Source organism: Apostichopus japonicus, chromosome 4, assembly GCF_037975245.1.
Source record: "Apostichopus japonicus isolate 1M-3 chromosome 4, ASM3797524v1, whole genome shotgun sequence".
NCBI classification, from domain to species: domain Eukaryota; kingdom Metazoa; phylum Echinodermata; class Holothuroidea; order Aspidochirotida; family Stichopodidae; genus Apostichopus; species Apostichopus japonicus.
Window position 1 is genome coordinate 19,385,681 of NC_092564.1, and position 13,861 is coordinate 19,399,541.

The 13,861-nt window shown below is 37.8% G+C and overlaps 1 protein-coding gene across 5 annotated transcripts in view; it reads left to right on the top strand.

The window, feature by feature from the left end:
* LOC139966726 (hyalin-like) overlaps window positions 1-13,861 on the top strand; it is a 34,499-nt gene that overhangs the window by 12,560 nt on the left and 8,078 nt on the right. Inside the window, exons 9-21 of one of the 5 annotated variants that reach the window (XM_071970035.1) lie at window positions 58-219; window positions 727-975; window positions 2,405-2,653; window positions 2,821-3,069; window positions 3,405-3,656; window positions 4,537-4,788; window positions 6,157-6,408; window positions 8,171-8,422; window positions 9,170-9,418; window positions 10,510-10,758; window positions 10,933-11,181; window positions 12,432-12,686; window positions 13,535-13,789. In XM_071970035.1, coding sequence (XP_071826136.1) covers window positions 58-219; window positions 727-975; window positions 2,405-2,653; window positions 2,821-3,069; window positions 3,405-3,656; window positions 4,537-4,788; window positions 6,157-6,408; window positions 8,171-8,422; window positions 9,170-9,418; window positions 10,510-10,758; window positions 10,933-11,181; window positions 12,432-12,686; window positions 13,535-13,789 — 3,174 coding nt within the window. The remainder of the gene's footprint in view (window positions 1-57; window positions 220-726; window positions 976-2,404; window positions 2,654-2,820; window positions 3,070-3,404; window positions 3,657-4,536; window positions 4,789-6,156; window positions 6,409-8,170; window positions 8,423-9,169; window positions 9,419-10,509; window positions 10,759-10,932; window positions 11,182-12,431; window positions 12,687-13,534; window positions 13,790-13,861) is intronic. The other 4 variants (XM_071970036.1, XM_071970037.1, XM_071970038.1 and 1 more) reach the window with 4 other exon arrangements.

Below are 13,861 nucleotides of genomic sequence, written 5' to 3' on the forward strand. Positions count from 1 at the left end.
TGTATATTAGTCAATTTCATAATGATACTTGATACCTCTTCATTCCATTTTTAAAAGTTCCAGGTACTAAAGATTATTACCTCCGAAATTCAGAGAGTGATTTACCATTGCATCACCGTTCAGGACAGATTGGGGTAGCTGGCAAGCCTAACATTTTCATAAACCGGCGGTTTCTCCACGCTTTAAAGAAGCGAGAGACGGGCGCAAATGGGACAAACGGTGATTGCATTCCTTCTTCTCCATCTGCCTATGCTTTATTGTTTGTTAACTTCTGAGTTTTCTTTATCGTGCTTTTTCCTGTCTTCACCATTCCCTCATTGTCATTGAAAACCTTCGGGCTTTAAAGGCCTTACCCTTCTCCCTACCGTACATACCAGTCGAATCACCACAGCCTTGTTTTGCAATATCCCAATCTCACCATAAATATAACTACTGTGTACTTGTCTGTTTGATGTGGTCACTTATACCCTGTCATACATCAGATTGTGCGACTAATGACGTTATTTTATCTAATTGTGTAAAACGTTAGATGGCCTGACGTTTTCAATCCTTGTAGCGTTTATACATTTACCTACCAAGCCATTTTTAACGTAGCTTAACACTTTCTCTCTCTCCACCTATCTCTCCACCCACCTCTCCCTCTCTCTTGCTGATTTGGAATCCTATGTCGACAGAACTCAATCTTTTAACATCTTAGTAACATGTCAGTTCGTCTATTTTCATCAGCAGCTACCGTTTTGGTAATTCATAATTGTCCAGATCATATCACCGTTGTCAACTTCTTGAACATCAGCGACGTCTCTGTCTCGTGGGAGGAGCCTACTGCCTCCAGTCCTAATGGTCCTGTTATGCTCGTCACTAGTACTCATGTTTCTGGCGAGACTTTTCCTAGGAATAGCCAAGATACTGTAACCTATGTCTTTGAGGACCCTGCTGGCCTCGCTGAAAAATGTGAATTTGTGGTCAAAATTACAGGTGAATAATAGTCATAGATAAATACAATAAAAAACAACAACAACAAAGATTCTGAAAGGCAAAAAATGACCAATATTTATTAAGTTGGCCATTAAGCCTATTTATTAGAAAATATAAAAGTTGTTGCAAATTCATATGGTCATGAAGAGTGCATGGAAGGGCCTAAAATATACAGTACATGGAAGCTAAAGTCAAACCTTTTAAGCTATCTGCTTTCTTCCACCCATGACAGTAATTTTACACAAGAAGTTGTTGTGACAGTGATGAAAGCTCGTTTGTACCAAAGATGCAAGAGCCTTGAAGAAATAATTGTGTATAAGTGATGTTATCCTATGTTATACTGACCTTAAATTGTTTGTGAACTTGAGACTCCATATCATATCAAACACTCATTTTGTTTGTAAAATATAACTCGTTGTTGTTTATCTCATTATTTCCTCCCAATCATTATAAGTATTCCAGTCACATTGCAACATGTAACTCGCTGCTTTTTGTGTGTATATATAATCTTCATACCATGTTAACACATCGTTGTATCCTAAATTACACAAGCACACCTAGTGTGGAATATTTTTGCGTCACATTTGCTTGTCCTTTTAGCTTTCCCCACCTTATTTATAATTTCCATTTGGCCTGCCAAATTTGGTTATCTCAGAGGTTTGCTTTATTGCCTTTCTCATATTCTCGTCCCAGTTTTGTTCCCTTAAAAATTAAACTTGTATAAGGTCAAAAGTCTCAAACAGTACATTATATGAACCTAAGTTGACATGTGAAAACCCTGGGCTACCTGATTGTTGTATACCTCCTCCACCTCAACTATGTGTGGGAGAAAGTCAAAACAATGTTTCCAGTAAGGCACACGAGGACTTTTCCTACAATATCATCAACCATTTTGATTGATTTATTTTATTCGTTGCTCCCTGTCTTGTGAAATATCACATATTGAGTTTAACTACTGTACCCAGATCACTTGGAGGGTATTTTTGACCGTTCTGCATTGCTTACTCAATGACGCAATGTGTAAAGTTCCAGTTAGTGACATTTCCACTTTTTACCCTGAAGCACTTTATTATCTGGTGCTAAATATTGTTTTGAGCCGATCCATTTATGTCGAAAATAAACTATATATGAAGAATAGTCACTATTCATTATTTCATTTGCTGAACCTTCCAGTATTGCTGAAGACAATAACTAGAAAGTCATCAACCGTTAATTCATGCTATAGTCACACTTCCAACTAGCAGTTTACTGCCACCCACCAAGTGTTTTCCGTCATTTTGACATTTGATTGCCTGATCATAACTGAGAATAGTCCAGGGAGTCAAGACAACCAGGAAAAGTACTTTTGATGAGCTTTAGCAATTTTGGCATGCTTAAGTTGTGTACCGATATTGATGAATTTTTATATATTCATTATTGTGTCGAACAGAGGACACAACGGCACCTGTAATATCGGACTGCCCTCATAATCTCACGGTTACAAGAGAGAAAGGACTCGATCCAAACACAGTTACATGGAGTGAGCCTTCTGCTACCGATGACAGCGGCAACTCTACTGTGTATAGCAGTCATATACCAGGGGATGTCTTCCCTCCAGGACCTACGATGGTGAATTACATATTTACTGATGGAGCGGGAAATTCTGCTTCATGCATATTCATAGTTACAGTAGCTGAAGGTGAGTTAAATATAACTCAGTACTCTGTCCAAATTGCTTTTCGTCAGAGCAGTTATTCAATAATTGTTATTTTCGGGTTATTTCAGAGCGTGTGGACAATACTAACCTATTGCTTACAGTTTTATTATGTCCCATTTTACTCATGATCTATTTTCATTCTTTTGTAGTCGATACAACGCCTCCAGTCTTGTTGAGTTGTCCTTCGAATATCACTGTGACCGTGGATGTCGGTCAGGAGTCGGTGGCAGTGTCTTGGCAACCACCCACAGCCGAGGACCTCGGCGGCCAAGTCTTCCAATCTGACATGCTTAATCCTAACGATACCTTCATGATTGGAGTAACGGAGGTGGTTTATGAGTTCGCTGATGCGGCAAATAATAGAGTATCGTGTACTTTCACAATTACAGTCGTAGAATGTAAGCAAAAAATAGAACCTTCCAGGTGCTTTTTTTCTTCTTCATTAATACGACACTAACCAGAAACAAATACAAAACAACGCTTCACCAAAGCATATTTATACATTTACAGGTTGGGAGAAAATGACATTTCAACCTTAACACAACGCCCTCCCACCTCGCCCCCACTCCCCCTCCCCAAGTTTTGATAATGTTAAATAATACAGAAACAGGCCAACACTACGTTTGTATTACATAAAATGCATACATATAACAGGAGATAGGCCTATTACGTTGCAGATACCATGAGTTAGTCTTTCAGTTCCATTTCATTCCAATACTTTCATTTTAAACAGCGGATTCCTCCCCACCAATCATCATGAATTGTCCTGATGACATCCAGGAAGATATTGAGATTGGGACATTAACCATCATCGTTACATGGAAAGAGCCAACAGCCGTGGATAACTCTGGCCAAGACGCGTTGGTTACGAGAAACTCTTTCCCCGGGATGCCGTTTGCAGCTGGGACACGAGAAGTTGTCTACATATTTAGTGATAGTGACAATAATGAAGCTACATGTTCTTTTAATGTAACAGTTATACCAGGTGAGGTTAGGATCTGTTGATTACTATGGAAAGAAATGTTACATATTCATGGCATATTTCATAGTCAGAAATACAGCTTACGTACCCCTGTAGCCATAATGTCTTCGAAGAATGATACAATTACATTGAACGTTTGAGCCATAATGTATTTTAAGCAGTTTGAGGTCATTTTCTTAACTTATGCAAAATGCTTTAGACCTAATAGCATTTTCTAAATAGATGACTTTTAATTGATTCTTCTCTATCAGTGGTATATATGTGGATTTGTTGATGTCATTGAAATAGGAGCTGTAGGGTTTAGCTACTATATGACCAGACTGATGCTTTCGTTTACAGTTTAACTGTGTAAATTTGTATTCCTCAAATGACCTTTGACATTATATCATAACATTCTCAATTCTCATAACATGATTTTCATGGTGCAAATTTATCATTGGTTTCATATTCAGAGCTAACACTGAGTTTTCGCATCATGATCATGTTGATTGCGAAATGATACATAATAGGCAAACGTCATCCAGTTTGGCAACATAAAAATTGTTTTACTAGGTGTTTAAATATAATTTTGGGGAGTTTGTAGTAGGACCTACTTGTGGTTGAATATTTCAACATAAGAGATGAAGAATGTGCATTGTGGAACTACCTGAATACATTTAGTTCCCATATAATATATTTTGTGTCATTGTAGTTTGTCTATCCTTATAGTGTTGGGGCCTACGTATTTTGAAACAAATTTTCAATTTTCAAAATTTCATTCCCACCCCTGGTTTACATAATCAATACTTTGATATAGGTTTACCAATTAGCGATAACATAAGTGATGACATTCTATTACAGTTGAATTATTTTTCTCTCCCTCCCCCCCCCCCCCCCAATGAAGTGGATACCACACCACCCCATATTGAGAATTGTCCAGGTACACAGTTTGCTAACATGGAAGTAGGTACATCAAATGTCGTTGTGACCTGGCCAGAACCGACAGTTACCGACAATTCTGGATCTTTCAATCTGATCGGTCCCAGCCACTCTCCGGGGGATACTTTCCCGACGGGACTTACCAACGTTGTTTATAACTACGAAGACAATAGTGGCAATTCTGCTGTCTGTGAGTTCCGGGTTAATGTTTCTTCAGGTACGTTGCAATTACAAACCCAAAATTGTGTTTTACAGTCATGTTACAAGCATAGGCGTAGGAGGCGGGGGGCTGGGGCTGCAGCGCCCCCCCCGCCTCCAACACATATTTTTGTGAAAACTCAGGCAATATGCTGAGAATTTTTCGGGCAACAACTGAAAGAAATATAAATTGCAATGATGTAGCTAAAGGAAATCAATAGTTTCAGTGGCGTAGGGAAGGTACTTTTGAGTGGGGGGGGGCTGAAGACTGATGGCCAGTCTGGGGGAGGGGTCTAAGGGGAGGGGGTGTCCCCCTCCCCTTTGGAATTTTTTGCATTTCCAGGTCGCCTCAGATGCAATTTGGTGCAATATAGCACACTTCAACACCCACTCCATTTTGTAAAATTAATTTTGTATTTTCACCTGGCCTTAGATGCAATTTGGTGCTCCAAATGAGATTTTTTTCTCATTTGGAAATGAAAAAGGGGTTTTCTGACTTGCGAACCGGGGGGGCGGAATGATACTTCCGCCCCTCCACATTTTTCACTGGGGGGGCGCCAGCCCCCCAGCCCCCCCGGTTCCTACGCCCTTGAATAGTTTAAAAAAATATTCTCCTTGGTAATTTAAATAAAGTTCTAAGCTTGCCCGACTTATTCGACATTACTAATGTAAAAGAGAGTTTTGACATGATTGGCCCTCCATGCTTTTTCTCCATCTACATAAGACATTTCGTTGTTTACATAAGCATCCCGCGGTATACTGCGCAACTTTCATGAACCGTACGGTACACGATGGCATGCGATGTAATAACCGATGCATGCCTAGATGATATGTACATTAACATGTTGGCTTTATTTTTCGGGCAAGTCGTTACAGTCCCCCCCCCCCCCCCCTCCAAATCAAACTGGGCTCCTACACGTTTTTCTGTCACATCACATCTGCGGAAGAAACTTACTCACATATCATTCCCTGTATACATTCACTACTGCAAATGCATTATTGTGAATTTCTTACTATGTGATGTCATCATTCATTTGGCTAAGATTATCTCTGGGTTGTAAAATGACAACATATGTTTCAGTTGTCAGTTTCAGTTTATTCCAGTCAAAATTTCAAACAAACTTACAAATGGATAGGATAATTAGGGGGGGGGGGAAAGGTTATAAACTGAAAATGCACAATATAGCTATTAATACAAGAACATATGCTCAACAAAATGAAAAGACAAAAACGAACAAAGTAGTGAAGAATTGGCATTCAAATATATTCGGATTCTTCCTTGTTACATAAGAGCAACAGCTTTTCATGAAATTCTGCATATTAAAGTTGCAATGGAAACAACAAAATAGTGTTTTCCTTTCCTCTCTTTTCCTACTAAATTTTGCAGAAGATACTAGACCACCATCGATTACAGGTTGCCCGTTAACCCAGACAGTAAACGTAGAGGCTGGCACAGATGAGGTTCAAGTAATATGGACAGAGCCAACTGCATCCGATACTTCAGGATTGGTTTCACTCCTTTCAAACAATTACAATTCCGGAGATTTATTTTCTGTTGGAGATACGATAGTAGAGTATGTCTTCGTGGATGCACATGGCAACCAGGCCGTCTGCTCATTTATTGTCCGAGTCACTGCAGGTGAATTTCTTTCATTTTCCTTGAATTTTCAATGTGCATGCTTTATACAAGTTTTTGTAATTTTTTTTTTGGGGGGGGGGGGAGGTGGCCGGGGGATTTGAATAATTATCTTAATATGAGTGCCAGAAATAAGTCTTTTAATTAATTAATAAATATTAAACTTTGAACTTTCATATTTTGATACTATATAACACTACTTTCTATCCTTGCTAAGACAGTCTTGGTTTACACACAGAAAACCTAACTAGGGAACCATAAGCAAATATTGAACGAATGTACAATGTCGCAAAGCATCGTTCACATTTCATCCAAGTTAAAAGTTGGCTGGTATATAAGAGATTTGTTGGTCACATTGGTTGCAAGGTACATTGATTGATTGTTGCCTGGCAGCCAGGGTAATGAAATTCTTAAAAGGGGACACAAAACCCAGCCATCTACTTCAGCTTATGTGACAGAGATGTTTGTGAAGAACAACTCCTCTCCCAAACAACTCAGAAAGCTCTTTCTTCCGTTTAAGAGTTTCCTCACATCTGTGAGCTGACATTTTGTAAGTCTGTGATGTCATAGCGCCGCTAGAATCTGCAGCATTTTACTTTGTTTTCTCAAGGTAGAATGTTGACATTGTTGACATCAAAACCCTGCAGTGCTATATATCATTAGTTCATGCTAAAAGATTCAAGATATTAGATTCAACATTGGCAAAACCCACATAATGTGAAAGAATATACCATTGTTAAATTTAATGAAAAACATAAGCAAAAGTGATGAACATGTGGCTCAACGATGTCATATTTAGGCTTGATCAAATCTTCAATCTGGTTTGTGAAGAAACATTAAATCTGTAATCTCTCCCAAGTGGAATAACATTTTTCCTCTTAACGGTTTGGGGTAATTGTTCATGACAATTGTGATCTCTATCAAGTCGACAAACAATGATGGTTGGGTTTGTGCCTCCTGTGATGGGGAACATAATTTAATTTCACTAACTTGCTGAGGTAGATGGCTCAAGCTCTGTATTCTAAATCGTATTGTAGCCAAAAATATCTATTTTTAATCATTTCGGTGCAAACACTAAAACAGAACTTTTCTGGGATCATCTTCCTCACAGTAGATATGTCTAAAACGTCAAAGCATTTCAGTTTATCACTTTTTTTCTGTAATTCAAAATATTCAACTCTTGCAACATATTTTTTTAAACAGCATTTGAGTCACTTCAGGAAAACCTGATAGCATAACTTGGGTTCTTCTAGGGTTCAACTAGGCTTAAATAGGCCAGGCTTTATAGAGCATATAACATCCTTTAGTTTGTTGCTAAGGAAATTTTGGGTTAATGACACCCTCGGAGTTTGTCCATAGAATTTTGAACAGATTAACATTCTGTTTTGTGTCAAAATCTCTTGAAAGTTGCATTTATGGAATTCTGGTTACATAGACTTAAAAAAAGAAAATTTCTAGCTGAATGTTTTGAAAGGACTGATTGCAGTCAAAATGCTGTCATAAAATCCCAATTAAAACTAAGTCTAAAGTTATTATCAGGGTAGCATACTTAATTTTAACGTTATAAAGCTAGGCACAGTTGTTTTCAGATGAACTTTCTGCTCTCTTTTTGTTAAAACTGTTGAGATGAAGGTAATTTTAAAAATGCTAGGAATAATTACACAAGAAGACATCCAATATATATATAATTGTTTCTAGAGGACATAAAGTGTTATCATTTATCATTTACATATCATGTACATATCATTTACATTTTTCATTACAGTTGACACACGTGATCCTTTAGTTATAAACTGTCCGCAGACTGTTACTGAAGTTGTTGAATTAGGGGTATCAGTGGCAATAGTCAGGTGGGATGAACCATTCGCAGTTGACCTCTCTGGATCACCAGTGTTTGTAACAAAAAGTCACCAACCACCAGTGGTGTTATCTGTCGGTGACCATGTCATCTCGTACAGCTTTGAAGATTTGGCCGGGAATGTGGCTGATTGTGTCTTTACTGTTTCCATATCAACAGGTATTACAGTTACCGGTTAAAAAAATGATAAATTTCTGGAGGAATTAAAAGCAACCTTTGTTTTTGTCATTTGGTCATCAAACTTTAATAACGAACTCACTGATCAAGTGTCACTCAAAATAAAATTATTAAACAATGAGTAAGATTGAATTTGGTCAAACTAGAACACCAGCCTAGATTTGTTAATTTTCATGTATACCATCGAGAAAGCGATTGATGAGGCCTTAACATCACTGTTATGACAAGTAGATTCATGAACACAAAGAACTCACTTCCTTTGTTGATATCATCTTCACAACCATGAACATTTCCTGTGGATAATTGCGAAGGAAGATGTGGATTGTTTGCCTGCACACAAAACGATTGATGATCACACACAACGTTGAATTCACATACATAAACATATTTCCCATGATTGGTTACATATTTCCTGAACCGAGTCACATTTCCGATTATCAGCCAAAAAGAACGCTTAATGTACAGTTTTCCCGACTGTATCAAAAGCGACTTACAACTTGAAACTCAAAATGTTGATCAATCATAGTCTTTTGGAACATATACACACTACCCGACTACCCACGCTTTACCCATGTGGTAAAGATGGTGGAGCTGAGTGACGTCACGATCAGCCTTGCAACTGTGTCCGGTTGCAGGCTTTAACGGTATGCCTGTTAGTGGCTGTAATAACATAGAATGTCTGACCATGATTCATGATTCATATTCCGTTTTGTCCCTCTTCGGCTTTAGTGGACACAGTACCTCCGACAATTTCGGATTGCCCAGATGACATTTCAGATACCACGGAGCTAGGCACAATGTCCAAGGCCATCGTCTGGAATGAAGCCACCGCAACGGATGCCTCGGGATTTGTCACGGAACATCACACACACTTCAGTGGCGAGTCCTTCTTCCTTGGATTAACGGAGGTCGTCAGTACTTTCACAGATCCTTCTGGAAATTATGCTGTTTGCACATTTCTTGTCAATCTTACAGCAGGTAGGTTATACAGTAACATAACTAGCAGACTGCCGCATGTTAACGGTTGCCATTCCGGTGAAAATAGGACAGGCTCTGTATCCTAACAAATTATTCTATATTAGTAAAGGAGTAATGGATTATGGTTCATGGTGTGAAGTAGATCAAAAGACTGGAAAATTATTAACATTGAATGTAGAGCAAAAACGTTAATTTCTTAACAGTTGGGCATTACCCCATGATGCTATTAAATAAAATATTAACAAAGATAAGTAATATGGCTTAACGACATAATTTGATAATGTGTCTAGCTCTAATTGATACATTATGTTCAATATTCATACTGGATGAATCATGCCCATGGAACGTTTTTTATTCCTTGCAGAGGGTATCAATGCGATAGTGATGGTGTGTGTTTGTGTGTGACACTTGCTCGTAAACACTTAACTGGGGTACATTTTATATCGGCATGTAGGTTCCCTTTAGGTAGAACTGCTTTGGGATTGTTGTTGGTATTGTTTAGGTCATTTGAGGTCAGCACGGGTCAAATCTAAAAACATTGTTCACACAATATCTCAGGAAGTAGATGTTTCAGGAAGTTCGAACTTGCAGTGTAGCTTGCTGTGGTGAGTAGACGATCTGTGGTCTTTTTCATGAATGTCAATGGTCATTTGAGGTCAACAAAGTGGAAAGTGTGAAATTCTTATAAACATGATATCTCAAGGAAGGTTACCTGTGTAGTTCTTATATTTGGCATATAGATTTCAAGTACTGTATGTACTTCAGCGAACTCTATTGTTTATGGTGGAGGTCAATTGGTCCATTGGGATTTACAGAGGGTGAAATTTGAATATCAAAAGTGTAATATCTCCAGAACCAGAACGTGAAAGGAGCTCATATATGCATGGTATGATAGTATTGTGTATTGTATAGTTTGTACACAATTTGATGAGGTCAGATTTCACATATATGACATGTGCTCCGTATGACATATAAAGACTTAAAATTCTGCCCAAAGTCTTCCTTTAAGTTGGTAAGTTTTTAATCAATTTTGCAATGGGTTACATGCATCTCTTATATATATATATATATATTTTTGTTTTGGTCTCCAGTCGACACAACCCCTCCTCGTTTTCAAAACTGTCCAACAACAATATTTCAACAAGTAGAACTTGGAGTAACTAGTGTCATTGTCACATGGAATGATGTTATCCCCATTGACGTCTCTCCGACGGAAGTGGTATTCCAGAATCATAATTCCGGCGACAACTTCCCAGTGGGTAAAACTCAAGTTGGCATAGTTGTCGCAGATTCGGCTGGTCAGCAGGGAACTTGCACATTCTTTGTCGAGGTTGTAGCTGGTAAATATCTCTTATGTTGATGTAGTATTTGATATCAGACAATGTAAACAAATGTATGTTCAAGTGTATATATATATATATATATTATATATATATTATATATATATTATATATATATATATATATTATATATATATATATATATATTGACATATTTGAAATGCTTCTCTCCAGTGGACACTACCCCTCCTGAAATATCGAACTGCTTCGAAAATGGCATCATTGAAACGGTAGAAATAGGAGAGTCGTCTGGCAATGTGTTCTGGGTGGAACCAACAGCGACAGACCTGTCAGAAATTACCATCAGTAGGTCACATGCACCTGGAACTGAATTCTCTCTAGGCATTACCATGGTTACATACATATTCTTCGACAATTTTGAGAATGTCGCTTTATGTATGTTTTCGGTGACTGTTCTACAAGGTAAGAGGAATTTGCAATGTTTTTTGGCAACTTCAATACACAAATTTATCATAATCTAGAAGAAAAGATTTGTGTTTGTCCAAGTTCTATGAATGATACCTCTATAATCGAGGGACCAATTATATGACGCACTTTCAGTTATTCACCATAGCAACGGAAAGTAAGCCAAACTTGAAATGTGCTAGCAGGTCTCCCAATGTGTTTCTTTACAAATGTGAAGCCAAACGATGGTATCAATTTGGAAGTCCAAATCATCGCTATCAAAGTAATTAACTTCTTCTTTTTTTTTATCATTCCATCAAGTATCCAAACAATGTACAGTTCATAATAACATATACTTTATGACCATTAGTCAATATTATCCACAACAACCAATAAATCATTAAACTTCAAATAAAGATTTCCAGTTATGCCATCTGATATCAAAAGCATTTTGCATACAATTAGTTTGATACATAAACTTTTCTTTTAGATAAAAATTCTTTAGATCAATTTTACCATAGCTAAAGGAAGGTTCTCTTTTTAATCCTTACTTTTGTAAACACAAACTTAACTTCTTAGTTTGTGTTAGTTTACTTACATCTGCTGTTGTTTTGACTGTTGGTTTGTTATTTTGACTGTTATTTTGTTATTTTGACTGTAATTTTGTGCTCAATTGATGTAAAGAATAACATGTGTAGTATATATGTACGTAGTTCGATTCTCCCTAATTCAAGTATTAAAGGGAAGTATTTGATTGCATCTATATCGCCTAAGAATTGATTTACTAATGCGTAGGGTTTGAATCCAGAACGTCTGTGTCATGTCATGTGTAGTTTGTTTCCATTGGTAGAAAGATGGTGGCAGCAGGAATAAGATGACAGAAAGAATGAGATGGTGGTAATTTATTATATGTCATGATAGGTATCGGTATAATGTTTTTACATGCATATTTTCCTTAATAAAAGTTGGAGGGTCCGTGTATTGGGGGTGGCGGCGGGGGGTTGGGGTGGCTATACAGCCGTGGAGACTGTGAACAGTAGAAATATGATATAAAGTATAAGTTATTCTCATGTTCGTAATATACTTTTATCCTAGGTCCCCCCACCCCCCCCCCCATCTAGCTATCATTGACATATTCAATGTTCCTTATGTTAGCAGAGAACAAGACGAATCACGAACAAGTCAAGTATGTATTAAAAGAAGATCCATAAATTGAGGAGCTATTCCATCCAATAACGCATGATTTTTTTGTGTCCATTAACGTTTAGTTGACACACAGCCTCCAGAAATTATGGGCTGTCCTGATGACATTGTAGAGAATGTGGAGATTGGAACTACTGACATGGTCGAAGTTAGCTGGACTGAACCAACAGCTTCAGATCCATCTGGTGTGACTTTGACGTTTCAGAGCCTTTCACCACCGGCTTCATTTGCTGTCGGTACGGAGACGGTTGTCATGTACAGTTTCGTCGACAATTCAGGAATAAGAAACGAGTGTGTGTTTGTCGTTGAAATTAAAGCAGGTAATTTTTATATATTCTTCTTTCTGACTACAGAAGTCTGCTATATAGAAAAACAGCTCCCAGCTTATACCTATAGTCATGTGATAGTCATGAGTCATATCAACTACATGGTGACTTCATGCTATCAAGCATTCATTTTTTGTGTCTATATACAGATCTCCCATAAGCGATGATTTTGGAAGAACCTTATTCACGCAAAGAAAACGTTGAGAATAAATCTCATGTGTTAAACAAAGATCCATGAATAGGTGTTAGCTTGAACACATAATAAAAAGGATTGACTGCTATCTAATAGTAACCACCCAGCAAGTGTCATTAACTTCATGGGGTGTGTGAAGAGGAAATTAGTCAAGGGAAGAATGATCATGTGATACCTGAGTTCCAACGATTTTTCCCCGGGGTCCTTTCTTAAGTATACTGCTAAATGGTGAAGTGTACGAAATGTCATAGGATGATCGAATCTGCCACATTATAACTTTAAACTAGAGTTATGACCCAAGTGAGTAAGAGTGACATCAGACCTTCATGTCAGGTCTATTTTGATCATTTTAATCCATTGGTTTGTAAATTATAATAGTTCTATATAGTAAATCAGACAATACGTAAGTCACATTTGTATTCCTATTTCCTTCACCCCCCAAAAAGCAAAGACCTATCCTCCACCCCCCCCCCTTCCGCCTCCCCCCTCATTGCAATAGTAGAAGCAGCTTGAAGTATATAGACATTTTGAAAGAAATCGCTCATCTTAAAAAACATTATTTTCATAACTGGTTGTCTTACATTATACTTTTTAATTGTTTGTTTTCGTTTTATTTTTTGTTACTTACCGTTATTATTGTCGTTATCAGTTGATACATTAAGTCCAATCATCGCGGACTGCCCTGAAGACATGAATTACAACCTCGAAGTGGGAAGGAACATGCTACCTGTCTACTGGGAGGAGCCGACTGCCACTGATAACGGTCCCGAGACACCTATCCTAACCAGAAGGTCTGACGAACCTGGAAACTTGTTTAGTCCTGGATCCACAATTGTGCACTACCAATTTTCAGATTATTCCAATAATTTAGCAGACTGCAACTTTTCCATCATCATCACAGTCGGTAAGAAGCAATCATGATGACGTTGAGAGCTTTAAGCAGCTATGATATGAGACTTTTTGTTTTTGATATTTG